The sequence below is a fragment of the Calonectris borealis genome, chromosome 2 (genome assembly GCF_964195595.1).
Source record: "Calonectris borealis chromosome 2, bCalBor7.hap1.2, whole genome shotgun sequence".
Taxonomy (NCBI): domain Eukaryota; kingdom Metazoa; phylum Chordata; class Aves; order Procellariiformes; family Procellariidae; genus Calonectris; species Calonectris borealis.
In genome coordinates, this window is record NC_134313.1 from 18,743,866 (window position 1) to 18,764,618 (window position 20,753).

The 20,753-nt window shown below is 35.4% G+C and overlaps 1 protein-coding gene across 3 annotated transcripts in view; it reads left to right on the forward strand.

Annotated features, from left to right (window-relative positions):
* Positions 1-20,753, forward strand: part of CSMD3 (CUB and Sushi multiple domains 3) — a 796,263-nt gene that overhangs the window by 617,598 nt on the left and 157,912 nt on the right. For 2 of the 3 annotated variants that reach the window (XM_075141259.1, XM_075141260.1), the window contains 2 exons: positions 18,994-19,107; positions 19,786-19,881. The exons of the other annotated variant lie outside the window; for it this stretch is intronic. In XM_075141259.1, the coding sequence (XP_074997360.1) occupies positions 18,994-19,107; positions 19,786-19,881 (210 nt within the window). The remainder of the gene's footprint in view (positions 1-18,993; positions 19,108-19,785; positions 19,882-20,753) is intronic. 3 annotated transcript variants of the gene reach the window in all.

Genomic DNA, 20,753 nt, shown 5'->3' on the forward strand with positions numbered 1-20,753 from the left:
GAATGAATACCAGCTTCAGTGAGCCTTAAATTGCATTTGATCACTGAATTTCTTGTTAGCACTATTTTTTTAGCAATTATAATAATAAATAGAAAAACATATTTTCCTACTAAGAATACTTTTAAAAAAGCTATTTTAAATTAATTTATCCGGTTTTTTTTTTTTCTGTTTTCTATTAACTAGGAATGTAATTATACTGTTGGGAATTAGAGTCGGGTGATCACAATATGGGTTGCAATCGTATAAATGATCATATAAATATAAATGCTTCAAGTTTTAGAAAACAAATTTATATGGGAGGATGGGCTCAGGAAAAAGGACATATTCAATTTCTGCACCTTGTTTAGAAAAGCTTTTAATGATTTTCTATCTGTCCTTAATTCTGAAATAAGATACTGTACATGAAATTTAACCAAATCCTCCACACACTTATCACCATTTTTCAAGGTTTAAGGCAAAGCTAAAAGTGTCATTGACACTGATTTTCTTGCTTTCTATGTCACAGATCATCAAATTATAAATGACATGGTCCTGAGAGGGAAAGGATGAGAACTATTATACTAACAACTACAGGGAAATACTTCAGTAATGTCCATCAAAGCTTTATACAGAATAATTTATCAGATGTGCAGTACTTGTATGCATTTGTTCTTCAAATAAAGTTCCTAGAGCAGTGTGATTTTGTAGATTAAGAGGTCAAACATAGTTACACAGATAATGAGCTAGGCGGAGTCCAGACTATTGTTTTGAAAACTGTTTTTTAAAGTGAATAGCAGGGTACTCCTGGTCTCCTTAAGACAAAAAATTTCCTTAGCAATAAGGAAACACCTCTACTGTGAGATACTTGACTGTGTGTATCTTTTTAGTAGGATTGTGTCCCTTATGGCTAATCAGAGGATGTGAGAATTTAAATGAAATCACTTGCTTTTTCTTGTTTTACCTTTTTTTTAAATGTATACTTCTTGTCACATAAGAGGAACAATGGAGAGAAGGAACCAGAAACCATTCTGTAAAAATAATGTTTAAAAAATAGCAAGGAAGAATAAATATTTGTGTGTATATGTTAGTTGGGCAAAGCACTTAACCTGTCCGTATCTGTTTATCCATCTTTAAGACAGAATAATAACATTAACCTCAAAGAATTCCTATGAAAATTAGTCAGAGTAACACTTAAACAGTTACGTATAAAAAGGTACTGTGTAGACCTGAAATGAAATACAAGTCCCATGTTTTATGATACAGCAAGAAAATGCATGAAACCAGGTGGTAAGCAATTAACTGTTTTTTACAGTCTCACATATTCCCTTTGAAGTCCTACCATTTTCTTGTAACTAACGTACCCTTGAGTTGTTGCCCATGATGTATCACAATGTGATACAGGCTTTGCAGGCTAAAAAAACTGAATATTAAAAACCCAAAAAGTATATGGAGATGGACAGTAGGTACACTTTTCTATTATTTGGTAAAATTTAATGCAATTTACTAAGGTAGAAAAATTGTTTTGCTCTTTAAAATCTTATAATTAGTTTGAGTAATAAAAAATGGTATTAATGATGCTCTTCAAAAATTTATTTTCTCAGCTATTATATTTAGTTTGCTCACTGATGGACTTTCAGAGAAGCGAACACATACATACTTTTTCTCCCTTGCTGTTCCCTTCAAGGTAGATTTGAAACTAGAAGTTTAAATAGAAAGCTGTAAGAATTGAGGGACAAAAGGTGAAAACTGGCTTCTAAAAAATGGTGATATTTTCTTTGGGACACAGAAGAAAAAGAGTTAATTTAAAATGAGCAGCTAGGAACAGTTTTTATTTCTTTATAAAGATTCACAGTTTGAATAACCTGTCAACTAATAGTTCTGAAAGGTATATAATCATCTGATCTTCCAGCAGTGAAGGTTAATTTCTTGCTGAGAGAAAAATGGTTGAAAGAGATTCAACTTTCTGGTTGAGAAAACGGTTCAAAGTGTAATTATATGTATTCTATGTAATGTATTTTAATGTATTCGATGAAGTCTCCCTTTTTAATGTTCGTAAATTGCCAGTTACTGAGATCAAAGCCGCCTAGATTTTTTAATATCATTTGAGAAAATTAAGACTGTCAATAGTGTAGTCAAATATGGAATGATGTTATGCTACCTGCAACATATGTGATTGTAATGTGCATATATAACTAGTTAATATAAAGTGGAGTATAAACATCTGTCCTGGTTTCGGCTGGGATAAGGTTAAATTTCTTCCTAGTGCTGTGTTTTGGATTTAGTATGAGGAGAATGTTGATAACACACTGATGTTTTCAGTTGTTGCTAAGTGCCCTCCTAGTCCAAGGACAGCTCCCATGCCTACTGACTGAGCTACGTGCACAAAGATGGGAGGGAACATAATCAGGACAGCCAGCCCAGCTGGCCAACAGGGTATTCCATACCATGTGACATCATGCTCAGTATATGAATGGTATGTGTGTTCCAGGAAGTACTGATCGCTACTTGGTTATCAGTTAGTGTGGGTGGTGAGCAATTGCATTGTGCATCACTCATTTTGTATATTCTATCATTATTATTATTATTTTCCCTTTTTCTGTTCTATTAAACTGTCTTTACCTCAACCCACGAGTTTTTCTCACTCTTACCCTTCCGATTCTCTCCCCGTCCCACTGGGTGGGGGGGAGTGAGTGAGCGGCTGCGTGGTATTTGGCTGCCTGCCAGGTTAAACAACAACAACATCTTTGTTGCTGTCCTTTTGGTTGAGTGCATACTCTTTTCTGCATAAAGAAGATAATATTCTATCCTATGTATGATAGACTTGAAATAATTTCAGATTTTGAAACTTGGTACCTTTATAAAATAAAATTTCTTAAAAAAATGCGCTTATACTTACCTACATGGGAAATCACTATTTGTAAGTATTATCACAGCTGAAGTCTGAGTATATCAGTATTCATATTAAAATCATGAAGACTGCAGATTTAGTCAGGGTCATACTGATTAAAATTTAGACCTAAATAAATTAAGAATACACAGAGGGAGAAAAATTAAAACAATAAAAGTACCGGAAAATGGAATAATTTGCCTAAATACATGCTGCAATTCCATCACTTAAAGTATTTAAATCAAGACTTTCCAGTCTTAATAGCTATAAATTCTAAACCCATAGACCTGGAGCATAAGAATCATCATAATACCAGGTCAGAAAACATGGATCTTCCCAGCACAGTGTCCTTTTAGCAGCAATAAATGTGGAAATCCAGGTAAAATAAAATCTGAGGACAATGCTTACTGATGGTCCTCAGAAGTGCTTTCTCAGACTCCATTAAACTGTGTCTGAAGGAGCTGTTGATCTACACGTAGTACCTTTGTTTTTAGTAACTCCTCATGAGTTCTTCTTCCATTAATTTACAGAAATGCTTTTTTAGCCCATTTAGGTTTAGCATTTATGATATCCTGTAGCAAGCACTTCCACTCCTTAAGTGTGTATTGTGTAAAGAAATGTTCCCAGTTTTAAATGTGTTATTGTCTTTTTTCACTTGATGCTCTCCAATTCTTATACTTGAAAGGACTGTAAAAACCATTCCCTGTTCAATTTCTCCATACATCTCATGATTTTATTGATTCCTATCATATTTGTCCCTTAATAATCTCCTTTTCAGAATGAAGAATTCAAATCTGTTCATGACACAAAAGAGACCATTACATGATCACTCTTACCCTGCTCATCCTTCTCTATATTTTCTAATTTCACTCATGTTTTTTGCAGAGGGCAGATCAAAATGTCTATCCCTTGCACCCTGGATTTTCACGTTTGTGTTATAATTGCTTATTCTTCTCTGCACTTTTCTTGATACCCACTAATATTTTATTACCTTTCTGTCACTACTGAGCACTGAACTCATGTTTCACAGGAATTACCTGTTATAACCTCAAGATCTCAGTACAGGGCGGTTAATAGCTAATTCAAAGCCCATCATTGTGAATATAAAGTAGGTTTATTTTTTCCTCATGTGCAGTACTTTACAATAAATTTCATCTAATATTTTATCACTAGTCATTCATTAGCATAATGTCTTTCTGTAAGTTTTCAGTTAGTTCTTGCTTTTACTTCTTTGATAACTTAATGCCGTCAACATATTTTGTGACTGTTACTTGCATCTTTTTAAAATAGTTTAAGAATATATTGAAAATCACAATTCCTGACACACATCCCTGCACAGCTCTGTGCATGAAGAAAACTATTTATGTCTAGTGTTGTTTTCCTAAATTTCCTCAACCATGTAAATTTTTTTCTTTTAAACAGCATTTGCTGAAATACTTTGTTGACTTTTTTTTGGAAATTGTGAAATTACATTCTTTTTATAGTTAACATATGTATCATTTCCTTAAGACAAAAGATCTAACTTGTGTCCTGAATGATTGCATAGAAATGCCATGTAATGTAACTCCATGGAAACAGGGGATAAATGCTTTCTAATTGATGACATATCATAGTGATTTTGGCCAAAATAGTTGTAAAGTTAAACCATGCTAGGTAAGGACCTGATTAGTCATCTTGCAGAATCACTTAGTATGAGTAGTAATAATTTATCCAGTGTCATAGACGTTTAAGCTCTCAAGCTTTACCTACTGGCTTGGTAAAACAGCCTCGGGAAACACAGCATGTGTAAAGTGGACATGAAATATAATTCTCTCATTATTCTGGTTTTAATTAGGACTATAGCATTAAACACTAATGGATCTGGGAGGCATTATCATAGATTTAAGATGTGATGTGTTAGGTACCAGAAAAATATCTAATTAAAAATCATTACTATGGACCACAGACCTACCTTAGTTAAGAAAGACTACATGTAGGACTGAAATAATATAGGAAAATGTCCACACATCTAATGATAAAAGTATTTCAATAGGATATTTTGAAACTATGGTGTACTTTTACGTAACTTATGAGTAGGCTTTTCCATTCAACTTTTCTTCAAATTAAATCATAGAATCATAAAATAGTTTGGATTGGAAGGGGCCTTTAAAGGTCATTTAGTCCAATGCCCCTGCTGTGGGCAGGGACATCTTCAGCTAGATCAGGTTGCTGCCCAACCTGACCTTGAATGTTTCCAGGGATGGGGCATCTACCACCTTTCTGGGCAACCTGTTCCAGTGTTTCACCACCCTCATTGGAAAAAATTGCTTCCTTCTATCTAGTCTAAATCTACCCTCTTTTAGTTTAAAACCATTACAATCAATTACCATCAAAACCAATTCTAAATTTCTTATTCTCATTCTAGTCAGTTCTCTGGGTCTGTTCACTCAGTCTCAGTCTATTAAATAAAATATGGTTATTGCTTATAGCCATCTATCTCTATTTTTTGACAAACTATTCTACTTGGGCTATATTATCATTTCAACCTCCTTTCCCTGGTTTAGAAATATCATTGGCAATATTTGAGAGGAAAAGGTATATTTTTCATTCAAAGCTTTCAGACTGACATTCTTCCAAAAAATAAAATAAGAAAAAAATAGTAAGTCTTAAGCAAATGTCAGGAATAGAGGCCTTTTTCTTTTTAAATGTAGTGTTATGATCTAAATGGAAAAAAGATAAGCCATAGAGAATTTAAAAGCTTACCAGTATGCAACAGTTATTACAAAAAATGTCGTCTTCATCTTGTATGTAGTAGTGTTGGTTTTTTTCTGTTTAGTGCATATGTTTGTATCTTGGTTTATAATTTATTTTTCTTCTGTATATCTGTTTTTCTTCTGTACTTTTCACTAGTTTTCACAAGTGCTTTGTTTTCCCTCTTTTGGCCATATTATTATTCTCTCTGTTTTTCTCAGTGTTCTTCTTGTACCCTTATTTTATAGGAACTAAATGAAACGAAATGAAAGAACATGCATGTTGGTGTTGAACAGTCCAATCTGTGGTGTTTGATTGGTTTTGAATGTATTTGGTTTGTGTGGCAAGGTTTTAGTATTGGGGGGTCTACAGGGGTGGCTTCTGTGAAAAGCTGCAAGAAGCTTCCCCTATGTCCCATAAAGCCAATGCCAGCCTGCTCCAAAACAGGCCTGCTGCTGGCTAAGGCCAAGCCAATCAGCGATGGTGGTAGCACCTCTGTGATAACATATTTAAGAAGGGGGAAAAAAACTGTGCACACCAGCAGCAGTTAGAGGACAGGAGTGAGAATACATGAGAGAACTCTGCAGACACCAAGGTCAGTGAAGAAGGAGAGGGAGGAGGTGCACCAGGCACCGGAGCAGAGATTCCCCTGCAGCCCTTAGTGAAGACCATGGTGAGGCAGCCTGTCCCCCTGCAGCCCATGAAGGTTAACGGTGGAGCAGATATCCACCTGCAGCCTGCGGAGGACCCCACGCCAGAGCAAGTGGATGTCCGAAGGAGGCTGTGACTACCTGTGGACCCATGGAGAGAGAGGAGCCCACGCTGGAGCAGGTTTTCTGGCAGGACTTGTGACCCCATGGGAGGCCTGCGCTGGAGCAGTTTGTTCCTGAAGGACTGTACCCCGTGGAAGGGACCCACGCTGGAGCAGTTTATGAAGAACTTGCAGTCCGAGGGAAGGACTCATGTTGGAGAAGTTTGTGGAGGACTGTCTCCCTTGGGAGGGACCCCACGCTGGATCAGGGGAAGAGTGTGAGGAACCCTCCCCCTGAGAAGGGAGGAGCGGCACAAACAACGTGTGATGAACTGACCAGAACCCCAATTCCCCGTCCCCCTGTGCCTCTGGAGGGGAGGAGGTAGAAAAAATCGGGAGTGAAGTTGAGCCTGGGAAGAAGGGAGGGGTGGGAGGAAGGTGTTTTGAGATTTGGTTTTATTTCTCATTATTCTACTCTAATTTGATTGGTAATAAATTAAATGAATTTTCTCCAAGTTGAGCCTGTTTTGCCCGTGATGGTAATTGCCGAGTGATCTCCCCGTCCTTATCTCGACCCATGAGCCTTTCATTATATTTTTCTCTCCCCTGTCCAATTGAGGAGGGGGAGTGATAGAGTGGCTTTGGTGGGCACTTGGCGTCCAGCCAGGGTCAACCCACCACATTGATATTGAGCACATCACTTACCATTTCTGATTCAGCATAAATATGGTAATTTTTCTGACTGGAAGTATAGTCAATTTTCTCCGTACGGAACAGAGTACCAAAATAGATATTTGTGAAGTGTGTTTTCATTAACTGTGTCGCGGTTTAACCTGGCAGGCAGCCAAATACCACGCAGCCGCTCACTCACTCCCCCCACCCCCAGCGGGACGGGGAGAGAATCGGAAGGGTAAGAGTGAGAAAAAACTCGTGGGTTGAGATAAAGACAGTTTAATAGAACAGGAAAAAAAAAGGAAAATAGTAATGATAATGATAAAATATTCAAAATTAGTGATGCACAATGCAATTGCTCACCACCCGCGCTGACCGATAACCAAGTAGCGATCGGTACTTCCTGGATCACGCCTACCCTTCATATACTGAGCATGACGTCACATGGTATGGAATACCCCATTAGCCAGCTGGGCTGGCTGTCCTGATTATGTTCCCTCCCATCTTGTGTACCTAGCTCAGTCAGTAGGCACGGGAGCTGTCCTTGGACTAGGAGGGCACTTAGCAACAACTGAAAACATCAGTGTGTTATCAACATTCTCCTCGTACTAAATCCAAAACACAGCACTAGGAAGAAATTTAACCCTATCCCAGCCGAAACCAGGACAAACTGTTACTGTTTTACACATTGTATGCGATAAGACTGGATAAAATTATATCCAACAACTTTTCCTTAAAATGGCAGCTGAATGTGATCTGTATGTGATAAGAACATACATCAACAGAACAATAAGACACAAGTAATCAAGCATTAGTAAACCATTTGTGAAGTTCTTTGCTGGCTAGGGCATGCCAGTTAATGCACTAAAAACTTGTAGCACCAGTAGTTTGTCATAGTTTAACGCTTCTTGTCTTACTGATATATCAACTTACTTTGTATCGAATACTTACCGTTCATTATAATTGTTGAATCTCATTAATTGAAAGAAAACCCAGTGTAAGGTACTAGTATTTGAATAGGTCATTGATTTTATATATTTTAAAGTAAATTTTGGAGAAGTCTCATTCTTCCACTTTCAAAAGTAATCACATATAAGCACACAAGAGAAAATATGGCATAATAAGTGTCATTAAAGGCAAATTCGCTGTCAGTATGCAATTGAATATTTTCATATTGATGTTGGATCAAAAAGCAACATACCCTCCTCTAGAGCTCTGCCCTTGTCCTTTTCACAACATGTGTCTTTATTTTCTTCTTTAAAAAAAAATAACAAAACAGTGTACTCTAAAGGAAACTAATGTTTTCTATCGCTGGACATATGACATTACAACATGTCAGCTTGTGCATAGGTAAAACGACATTTATTTATTTAATACATATTTATTTATTTTTTATTTAATGAGATATAATTTCAGGTCTTCAGTTTATAGTCAAGTTTTTAAAAGACTGCTTGGTAAGACAACAGGAAGAATAAATTGTGTCTGTAATGTCAAAACATGGATGAGGTTCATCTCAGCTTTCTTCAGCCATCTAAAAATTGAATATCTAGTTTACACTATTTGTCCAGATTCCCACGCTAGTTAATGGAGAAAGATAGGCCCCTCCAGAGTATGATTCATTCCACTTCAGGAAAAATTTCAAGAAATAAGCCCCAAAAAGCTATCTAATTTTTAGGTAGCTTAGGCAAAAAGAGATAAATTCGACATTTTAGGTATACAATCAATCTTAAGAGCTTTAAAGATAGTCAAAATGGTAAGATAGGTTTTTTGTCTGTAGGGGTAAACGAACCAGTGTTACCTGTTTAAACAAATAATAATAATAGATGCTTGAATTTCCGTTTAGTCAAATTGAAACAAACGAATATAGAGAAAAGAAGATGGTATGGTGTGGTGTTTCTTTCAGGGTTCTGTATTACATAGCAGATGCAACATATTAGTATTATTTATTATTGTTGCAAATAGTATATGATGCAATTAATATAATAATATAATATAATATAATATAATATAATATAATATACATAGTATTTAAAATAAAACGTACAGGTTTGACTTTTTTTCCTCTACTATTGTGCTGTTGCAGATCCAGAAAGGGTTTCACATGTATGCATAATGAGTCAGGCCAGGAGAGAGGGATGTGAGCTTCAGAAAGGGAGAAGCAGAAAGGGAGATTGAGGTTTGAAGCCTGGAGTGGAATGATAATTTATGCAATGTAATCAACTTCGCTGATTTTAAAAGCAAGCAAGAAATGTGATAATTAGGAGAGTTCATTCCTGTTCCAGCTCCAGGAAAAGACATGAGTCTTACTTTCCTCCCATTTTATATGGAATTATGCCCATTTCTGGGGAAATATGCATGTATCTTTTTCTGTGCAATTTCACTTGAATTCCTCATTCTGAGCTTCTAGTGTTTCTAACTGCCCCATCTCCTGTCCCCAAACACAATCTTCTTGTATTTTCATACATTCAAATAAATAGTTTATTTTCTCAAACATGAGAAGATGTAGCATTTCCCATATCCTTCTTCCCTTCCTGGTCTGGGAATGCAGGAATACAGTAACAAGAAAGAGGACAGGTCAGCATGTTTTAGTCAGTTTTCTTTACAGAAGAAAAACAAAGGAAGAACAGCAGAGTATGGCTTACAGCTCAGACCTAGATCTGTGCACTCCTGCTTTTTGTGTCTCTGAGACAGGTATTTTCTTTGCCTTCAGGCGGGGTAGGAAAACAAGACCTGAGAGCTTTAAGAACCAGAACTTTTTCTGTCCTTCTTTACCCGTCCCTTGTTTGCAGAGAGAATCCTTTATTCTTTCTTGTTCTCCCTAATCTTCTGGATGTCCTGCCAGGAAACAGCAGACTCCACCTGAGAGAACAATACCTGAGACTACCAATGGAACACTCATAGTTTGCGATGAAAGGCAGACAGCCCAGTAAAGGCTTTTTCCACAGACTAAGAGATTAAGAACTAGACAGTGGTGCATGTCACATACACTGTGAAGAACTAGTATAAATTCACATTAATTTGCCCTATCTGAGTACAGTTAGCTGGCACACCTATTTGTGGTTTTGAAAATCTCCACGACTTTTATGATGACCATTGATATTAAATGTAACCTTATTCAACTATATTTAATTTGCTAATAACAGTAAACTTGTGCTATACATATGATGATATTGAAATACAATTCCATTACATTTGAGGGCTTATGTAGGTTTGTGTTGTATAATCATACCTTTATACATTGGGAAACTTTTGTACAGGCAATCTATAGCTTCAGTAGCTGTAGAAAATATATATAATTATATACTTATGTGTATTTTACATATATATATGCATTCCTTTTACATTTTGACATCTTTAATATCTTTTAATTTTCAGTTATTTCATGTTTTTTCTTTATTTTTATATCTGATTATTTTTCATAACATTATTATATTGACTCCATTCAGTTTCAGTTGCTCAGTCACTCTTGTTAATAATTATCTGTTGAGGATAAGCAGTTCTCTAGCCTTTCTCATGTCAGTAAGAATACTTCTTCTAGTTGTTTACACATAAACCCATCACTAGCCTTATTTTGACATCTAGACTGCAGTGCACCCAAGAGGATTATACTGTTAGAATTAATTTTTACTGCTTACAAGTTCAGGAACACTAGACAGCTGGTATTCTGGTATTTGCTTTGAAATGGATTGAGATTTACCCAACAGGATACTACTAGTAGGGACTCTACTTTGTATTCACAAACAATTAATATTTTTCTTGTTATAGCATATGCTAAAAAGTGTCAACCGTTACAGAGAAATCTAACTCTGTGAGATATCACTAAAGATCACTGCTACAGACACAGAGTAGACTGAATGTATTAGTAGTAACTGGCAGACAACCAAATGTTTGGAAATGTAAGAGGAGAAACATTAAAAAAAACGTCACCTCTGCTATTAATTTCATTTAAAAACTAAATAATGATAGTAACACTGCGAACTCAGAGATACTCAGTTATTGTTACGACAAACTGAAGTGTTCCACTGAAGAGTACAAGATCAGATCTTCCAATCTGTTTATGTGAGCTTGTGAAAATTTATTTAAGTTTCCTTACTGAAAGCAATATTACTATATGCATGAATTCTGTAAGAACATCTCTTTAGGATGTCATCTTTCAGTCTTTCCCTTCAAAACCCTTCTCAGTGATTACTGAACAATTTCTCTTTGAAGAGCCCAATACATTCAAGTTATCTTGCAGTTTTACTGGACATCTTTCTCAGGCAGAAGGGGGTGAATATCAGTTTATTTGGTGTCTACATGAGTATAATTTAATTGTAAAATATTGAGTCAGTCCATCACTACAGTGTATTGCTACTTCATCTTAAATACAAAGGAAAACTTCATACATTTTTTCTTATCTGTTGCTTGTTATGAGGCCAAATACTTAAATCAAAGGGATTACTCATAGAGGAAAGCTATGTTCCAGCAGGAGGAGGCAGATATAAGTTGTAACAGTAGGTAGCCTCTGACTTTTTTAACAATATAGTAAAAATAATTTTTCTCCTTTCACCATAGGTTAAGACAGCAACAGGTCATAATAAACCTTTCTACCTTTATCATCTGTGAGTTTATTAACCGTACTTTCTATGATTAAACTATTTTATGTAAAACTCCTAGCTTGCAGTACATGAATGTTAAGCTACTTCATATGAATAAATAACAGACCTTAACTTTAAAATCCTCCTAGATGTGGATATTCTGCTGTTCATTATGCATTTTATTTTTTTCAAGGCTACTCCATGACTAGTTCTAGGTGTCTTGAAGGTGACATCCAAAGGAAATGGTAGAAGAACTGAAAAATTTAAACGATGTCCTTTTTCTCGCAAAAAAGGGAAATCTCTTTCCTCCCGCCTCTACCTAAAAAAAAAAAGATTTTCTGAAACTCCTGCAATGAAAGCTCGAGTGATTGTCATCATAGTAATGTAGTCAGATCTTAATGATTCTCTGATCTTGTGGAGAATTCCTGTCTTTCTTACAAGAATGGGCACAAGATTTTCTCCTATCTGATGATCATTTGGTTGATGACCCTTATCTGATCAGCTGTAAAGCCTTGCTGAGTCTTTCTCATTGAGAGAGAATCTCTCACAATAGTCTCCTGCTTTCTGCTTCCTGTAGTTATGCCTGAATCCTGCTTATTTAAAGTATGGCTTTTCTCTATTGTCATTTATTATTTAGCTGACTGGCCATGATCCACCACTTAGCACAGTGAATGGGGTCTCCAGACTTGAGAGTTAAGATGCATGAGAAGTTTGCATTTCTTGTTTCTCAGTGTGTACTTGTTACTTTTAATCACCATAGAGAACATTTCTCTAGTGAGAGATTTCTTTTTCCCTGTCTTTTTTTCTCAAAAAAAAAAAAAAAAAAAAATCTGGTATTATAATTCCTTTTTAAGACCTGATAGGAAAAATATCACAGCTAAATCATAAGCAAAGAGAGGATGTCATCAGTGGAGCTGATGAAGAATCAGACTTTTTTTTTTCACTGTGAAATAAATTCTCCATGCTGTTGTAAGCAAAACTCTTTTGGGAAGATTATGTAGTCTGATGACAGAAATTCTGTTTGAAACTATGAGAAGTTAGCTTCTGCAGAGTAACTTCAAATTCTGAGGAAGTCCTCTAGCTCTGTAATAAGACCTGTGTGTATACCACAACTGTTAGACACCTGAACACCTTAATTTTTTATTCACAATCAGAAGAAACCTATTTTAAACATAATAGAAAAGATTTATCTATAACACCATGCTCAAGCACAATTTAAAATTATCATTCATAACAAATGGATTGCTTTATCTGGGTTTTGGTTTGTTGGGGTTTTTTTTTCAGTTCTTCAAAACTAATTTGGTACAAGAGAAATTGTGATGTTACTGTAGAAAATAACAACCATGATGTAGCCCATGTTTATCTTTCACAGGCTGAAGAAGATTTTTTTATTCCTGTTCTGAAATAGTTCCTGATTGGAGACATATATGTATATTAAGAATGGCAGAGGTAACTTGGGCCCTATTTTAATTAATAGGGTTGATTTTCCTTTTTCTTTGTCAGTGACAGTTACTAAGACCTATAATTACAAGTGCTGATTCAGTCTTGAAACAAACATCTGAGCTTCATTAGAAGGGCTTATATGAAATGCACATTCCAGTTTATGTAATAACAAAGCTTAAACCATGTTAGTCCCTTTGGTAATATCTTAAAGGCAAACGAATTACATCAGTAATGGACTTGATTTTACAGTAGAGCTTTTGGAGTTCAATAAATCATTAGGCACACAAAATATTCCACTGGTTCCTGTATAAGTTTGTGTTTCTTTAGCTATGATGCCTACTATAAGCATATATTTTCTGCAGGTAGATATAACTTGATCAGTACAGTGTTAACGTCAATTATATGCTATCTGTAAAGGTTTGACTTTTGAGTTGGGTTTAATTCTTTACTGGGACAGAAGTGACAGCAATTCAGGGATCTGTTTGAAAGAATCTGATGGTACATGGCCCTGGAGAGATGGGAAGTCCAGGACATCTAGTTGATTTTCAGGGATCACCTCCTCCAAGCTCAAGAATGGTCCATCCCAATGACAAGAAATCAAGCAAATGTGGCAAGAGGCCTGCATGGATGAATAAGGAGCTACTGATAAAACTTTAACATAAAACAAAAGTGTACAAGAGGTTGAAACAGGGTCAGATGTCCTGGGAGGAATACAGACACTGCCCAAGCATGCAAAGATGGGGTTAGGAAAGCCAAAGCCCATCTAGAGTTGAATCTGGAAAGGGATATGAAAGACTTTTACAGATATATCAGCAACAAAAGAGAGTAGGGAAGATGTGGGTCCATTCTTGAATGGAGCAGGGTCCTTGGTGAAAAAGAATGCAAAGAAGACTGAATTACTAAATGTCGCCTTTGCTTCAGTCTTTACCAGTAAACAAGCCTTGAGCAATCCCAGACTCCTGAGGTCAGTAGAAAAGTCTAGAGCAAGGATGACTTGGAGGAAGACCAGGTGAGGGAGCACTTAAACAAACTGAACATATAAAAACCCATGGGACCTGATGAGATGCATCCATGAGTACTGAAGGAGGTCAGTTACCTTTGAAAGGTCATGACAGTTGAGGGAGGTTTCCAAAGGCTAGAAGAAGACAAATGTCCCTCCTATCTTCAGGAAGGGCAAGCAGAAGGACTGAGGGAACTATAGGCCAGTTGGCTTCACCTCTATACCAGGAAAGGTGATAGAGCAAATAGTCCTGGTCACATTCTCCAAACATGTTAAGAACAGGAAGATGATTGAAAGTAGTTACCATGGATTTACAAATGGGAAATCAAGACCTGACAGACCTGATTGATAGCATTCTACAATGAGATGACTGGCTTGGTGGTTGAGTAGAGAGCACTGAATGTTGTTTATCTTGACTTTAGCAAGCCTTTCAACACAGAAAGATAGCTGGCAGTCAGTCAGTAATGATGTACCTCAGGGATCGATACTGCAGCCAGTACTGTTTAATATCTTCATAAATTACCTACATGATGGGACAGAGTGCACTCTCAGCAAGGTTGCAGATGATACAAAACTGGATGAATGATACACCATATGGTTGTACTGCCATTCAGAGGGACCTCAAAGGCTCAGAGAAATGGGAAGACAGGAAACTCATGAAGTTCAACAAAAGGAAATAAAGAGTCTGCAGCTAAGGAATAACCCTGTGCACCAGTACAGACTGGCCAGCTAACTGAAAAGCAGTTTGCAGAAAAGGTCCTGGGGGTCCTGATGGACACCAAGTTCAATATGAGTCAGCAATGTGCACTTGTGGCAAAGAATGCCACCAGCCTCCTGGGACACATTCAGCAAAGTGTTACCAGCAACTCGAGGGATGTGATCTTTCTCTTCTATTCAGCACTGGTGAGATGCATTCGGGGTAGTGTATCCAGTGCTGGTCTCCCCAGTACAAGAGAGACATGGGCATACTGGAGTGAGTCCAGCGAAGGGTGACACAGATAATTAAGAGACTGGAGCATCAGCCATAAGAGAGTCTGAGAGAGCTGGGACTGTTCATCCTGGAGAAGAGAAACTGCAGGGGGATTTCATCAATGTGTATAAATACCTAGGAAGTAAAGGAGGCAGAGCCAGACTTCTCAGTGGTGCCCAGTGACAGAACAAGGGGCAGAGGGCACAAACTGAAATACAAGAAATTCCCTTTAAACAAAAGAGAAAAACTGTTACTGTAAGGGAGAATGGATGCTGGAACAGGTTGCTCAGAGAGGTTGTGGAGTCTCCATCCCTGGAGATATTAAAAACCTAACTGGACATGGGCCTCAGCAATCTGCTCTAAATGACCCCTCTCTGAGCAAGAGGACTGGACTAGATGATCTCTGGAGGCTTCTAGTCTCAGTTATTCTCTGATTTTGTGATAGGAATTATACTGAGAATATTGTTCATTAATCTAATACTATTTAAATTATACCAATATTTTTCCTTTTTTCTTTTTTTAAACAGACCAATTAAAAGACAGAAATAAACTCTATACGTTTATCTCTCACTTCAAAAATGAAACAGAAAGTTCTTTGATGAAATTTTTAGCCAGTCAACTATTTTGTGCCAATTCCATCTGGTTTTAGATGCTTTCCAAACTCATTAAAATATCCAGGTGTTATAGTGATGAAGGCCATAGAAACATCTAGATATTTAGAGGCATAGAAAGTTCTCTTGTCTAGTTCTTGCCTGGTTAAAAGGGAGCTTGCTTGTGCTGATGTATTTTGAATTAATGGATTGCCTCAATTTTCTAAGTTAATGCCATTATTAATACTACAGTTTACCTGGAATTTTGACAGAAAAAAACCCCATACAAATGGAAACGTATAAAAAGCATAGAAATATATTTTGCTTATTTTTGAGGAAATACGTAAATTAGTGTCATAACTATGAAAATTCCAAGAGAAAAGCTTCTTTGGATAACTTAACATTGTTAATCTTGTAAAATAAAAGACACCGAAATCCCCGAGCAAAATGTTAAGCTACAAAATACAGAGAAAAAGATATTTTATTTTTAAATACAAATCACTAAAGGCTAAGATGAACATAAATTCAGGAATAATTTGCAGTCCAACTTTAGATGTCAAGTTTGGACAGGTGACTTTCAGTCTTTCATGATAGTTGACAGAGGATAGCACATGATTGAGAGAGTCGTTCTTTAGAGAATACTTATTCATCCATCATTTGAAAAAAATACATCACCCCTCTAATTCTTCAGTTAAAGTTCTTTGATCGTTATTTGAACTGGGTAATTATTTTTAATGAGTTTCCCAAGGGTAGATTATACTGGATACTTAAATTTATATTTTATCAATTTTTGTTAATTTTGAAGCAGATATTTTTGTTATTATCTTCAAATTATATTTGTTTTGTTTTTTTTTTTAAGAAAATTATTTTCAAATACTAGAAAATAAATAGAATAAACACATGCCAAATGGGATAGACAACAATGACCCCCAGAAAACACAGGAATAATGAACTGTTCTTTTTCTAATAATCAGAATTTCCCTTCTTGTGACATAATCTCAACTAGTCAGGTATCAGTCACTGATGTATTACAATATTTCAAGGTGATATAATAAAAAATAAGTATCCTGGCACAAAAAGAGGAAGGAAGAGGACTATATTCTGTCTCCACTGCTGTCTGCACCATACTCATGCCTGACTTGAGGATGCCGCTTGGTTCACTTAAACTTAAATTGATCATAAATCTGTGGACTCAAAAACCCTTACTTGAGCTTGCTGCTGTTTCATATTAACCACTTGCTGCCAGTAGGTCATATTTGTCAGTACTTTGTGATGTCTCAGCCATACTAATCACCTTAAATTTCTTCATATTATATTTGATTTCAAGCCAATGATAACTTTTGGTTACTTCTCAGGTTTTACCTGTATTTTATTAAGAAATACACAACTGATAGTGAAAAAACAGTTACCACAGATGATATGTGGACCTTTCTCTTTCCAAAATGACCAATTTTAAGTCACGCATTTGTTCACTTTCTTCAGCGTTGTAGTCTTAGACAGGAAACTTAAGACAAAGCTGGAGGCAACAACAATCTTGAAATACGTATGAAATATAGAAACAGACCTTTGAATTTGGCTGACTATATGGTATAATTGCTGGGTAAATATTTTATAATAACCCATTGAAACATAAATATAGCTTATCAATTCTATTTTTACAGTTTTCCCAGGATACAGCTCTTGATAATAGTTATGTGCGCTTGTTAAGTTATGCCTCAGCACTTGCCTGAATTTTCCATACACAGTTTGCAACTTAATTAGAAATAGGAAATAGCAGTGGAAGTCACAAGGCACTTTACTTGGCTCAATGGCAAAATTAAATTCACTGAGTATGAAAATAAGATTTGATAAAAGTACAAGTGTGATAGAAACAATTAGCTGGATTAAGTTTGTTAGTTATCTTTAGCAACACCAAAGAGAGACTTGGGTGCAGATAAATACTATTTTAAAAATCAGCAGAGCTAGTAAAAACCTCAATGTTTAATTTCTGGAAATTGGAGGAAAAATGATGGAGATAATTTAGCATCTCACTTATGGCTCCTCCTAAAACTGGACAAAAATCTTGGGGAGTGTCTCACAGACACTTTTTAAATTACTTTTGTTTGCATATTTTATAAATATAACATTCAGTCTTTCCCTTCAAAAAGAGGTTTCTTTTAAAAAATTGACTTATTTTCTTCTTGAAAAGATGGTATGATAGGATCCTGAGTTGACAATGTGGAAGTGCCTTTTTTTAAAATCAGTTAAAAAAAAAAAGAAAAAGTCAACAATTTGAAGACTTCACATTTTTAATATACTGTTTTTAAAGCTCTAAGGGTGTATAAATTGGAAGAATTGTAGGTGCCTAGCTTCATCCTTTATAACAAAATAGACCAGGTAAAGATATTATAGAACATATCACAAACAAATATAATCTAGTAGCAACACATTGGAATATTTATCCCAAAATGTCTAACATGGATAATGAACCAGAACTGGTTATGTTTCTCTTTATAGGTGTTCCAGTACCAGTATCTAACTGCTTCTACCTTTTTACCTTTATACTCCTTAAGCCATTCTCCCCTACATTACTAGTAATGGTGATAAAATTAGGTTGTAAATGTTTTGTAGGTACTAGGGCCAGAATTAATCCAACAATTCCTTTTTCTTTTCACTGTTTACTTATATTGAAAGTGAAAACACCTGTGATGTGAATGTGCTGCACAGACCTTTGAACTTAAGTGCAAAAATAACATTCTTGAATTGAATTGTTCTACTAGCATGACTTTAAAAAATAATAATTTTTGTGATTCAGTATATGTATTCCGAAAAGTGTTTGTTGCTTTGAATCAGTTGCTCATTTATTTCACAAAGGTAAAGATGCACTGAATGTTAATGTTCTTAAGAAAAATGAAATATTCCAAGGTAAGTAAAACTTACAGAGGCTTATCAACAAAAATAATTAATAAAACACAATATATAGCAATATGCCTAGAATTATAAAGGAGGATATTGCACTGAGAATTTAGATGTGTGTTGGGTGGGGGAGACCAGAGAATTCGAAAGTATATTCAACAGCAGAACAACGGTTTTGTTCCCTCATTACTAGAATCTTTTAACGAGTTTATGTATGGCTTGTGTACCTTCACTGCCCCTTTTATATACGTAAAATTACATTTTTATCCATTTACTGCTGTAATAGTATGAACAAAAAATTTAAACGCTAGGACAGCTAATTAAGTGATCATAAAAAAAATCAATAAATATATTTTTTATTTAAATATTTTTAATACAATATATTAATATATATTTTGTTCTCTTCTTTTTTTTTTTTTTTTGTTTTTCCTTTCTCATTCTGTCCCCCTTATTTTTGGCCGTTGGTGCCTCTTGGTTTTTCTCCTTCCTGTTTGGTCAGTGGTTTTTGGCCAGTTTGTATTTTTCCAGACATCACTCCATGACGTAGTTGAAGTATATGATGGCCCAACTCTGCAGTCGTCTTTGTTATCCTCTCTGTCAGGATCTCATTCAGGTATCCTTTAATAGAACTGTTATTTATTTAATTCATTAAACTGCTATTTATTTTTTATGAACATAGAAAGATAGTATAGTCAGAAAAAAAAGAAAAAGATGATTGCCATATTTTCTTAGACAAAATTCAGGCAAATATATGAAATCAGGATTTTGAACTAAAAGTCTAATCACTCAAAACTCTTCACATTAGTGAATAAAAGGAAGTAAAATTGAATCTATTTTCTTTACATTTTTTTCTTCTGATATTTAGCTATTATAGTGAGTGTTTTGGGCTTCTTACTCTGTATCTTTATGACTTTTACCTAGTGAGCAATCTGAAAGAGGTATTATATATTTAAAAGGGAAAGCAGCATATAGTTATAGCAAAGTAAAATTGCATAGATTATGTGCACGTTGACTCAATTAAAAGAGGTATGGGGTTTGGGGGTTTTTTGGTAAAGGAAAAAAACCCCAACAAATATTCCTAATAACTGAGATTAGTTTTAGTCCCCCTTTTCTAGAACAACATAATACTGCCACATAAAATATTTAAATTGCATATATCTCACAAAGTTTACTGAAGCAGAACAGGGTTTTGGGAGGGTTATTTCTAGCTGCAGAGATGTTGACAGGTATTTTGAATGCTTCTTTATTAAAAAGTGGTTATGATAGCTTTGTATTTGCTTTGTTTGAGTAGGTGAATCCCTTCCATTGAGCTCAGGTAACCAGATCACGGTTAGATTTACTTCAGTTGGACCAATAACAGCTAAAGGATTTCATTTTGTTTATCAAGGTGAGACAACCTGGAAAAAAGGTGTACATTTATTCTTTTCATCACAAATTGTAAATCATCAGAGAGGAACAGACTGAGAATGTAGAGGAAAGTATTAGCCTGTTAACAATATAAGAAGTTTCACTATTTCTGCATGTTTTGAAAAATCTTTAGGACCATTCTTTTATCTCAATTTTAAAGCTTAAATCAAATATTTAAGAAGCATAAGAGAGGTTCCAAATTTAAGAACACCGTTATCCAAAGCAGCTGTTTCTGTTTTGCTAATCTAGCTGACTAATGTTACATCCATCTGGCTGCTCAAACTGGTTTATCTCTCAATTTAAATATGAATAACTGTAAGTGTTATTACCTGTGGGTGAATCAGTGATCTTGCTGTTATTAAAATACTTGTCTTGGTTTACATTATTTGCCTTTTTATAGGTCAAACACAGAAATGGTTATACATCAATTCTTTCAACTGCAATTCATTCTTTCATTAACTCTAAATCCTGATCTGACAGTTACAATACACATTTAGAAATCCACGGGAATAAATGTAAATATCTGACACAGAAATGTTTTTTTGAAACCATGTATTAGCTGAGTATTTCATAGTAGTATTTCTTTTCAGTGCCATTTTAGAATGGCTTTTATGCAGTGTGGATTTTATGCATTGCTTTTAATCTTGGCAAGGATATCAGTGCTTGAACAGATAGTAACTAAATAGTAACTCAGACATCAAAAGTATGCAATCCGTATTGTGAAGATTCATTTGGGGATTATGAAAATGTTCTTAACTGGCAAATTACTGAATGTTGCTTCCAATCATTTTGAATATTTGGGGTTCAAAATCTGTATTCCTCCACCAAATCTAAAATTAAGATCCGCAATTG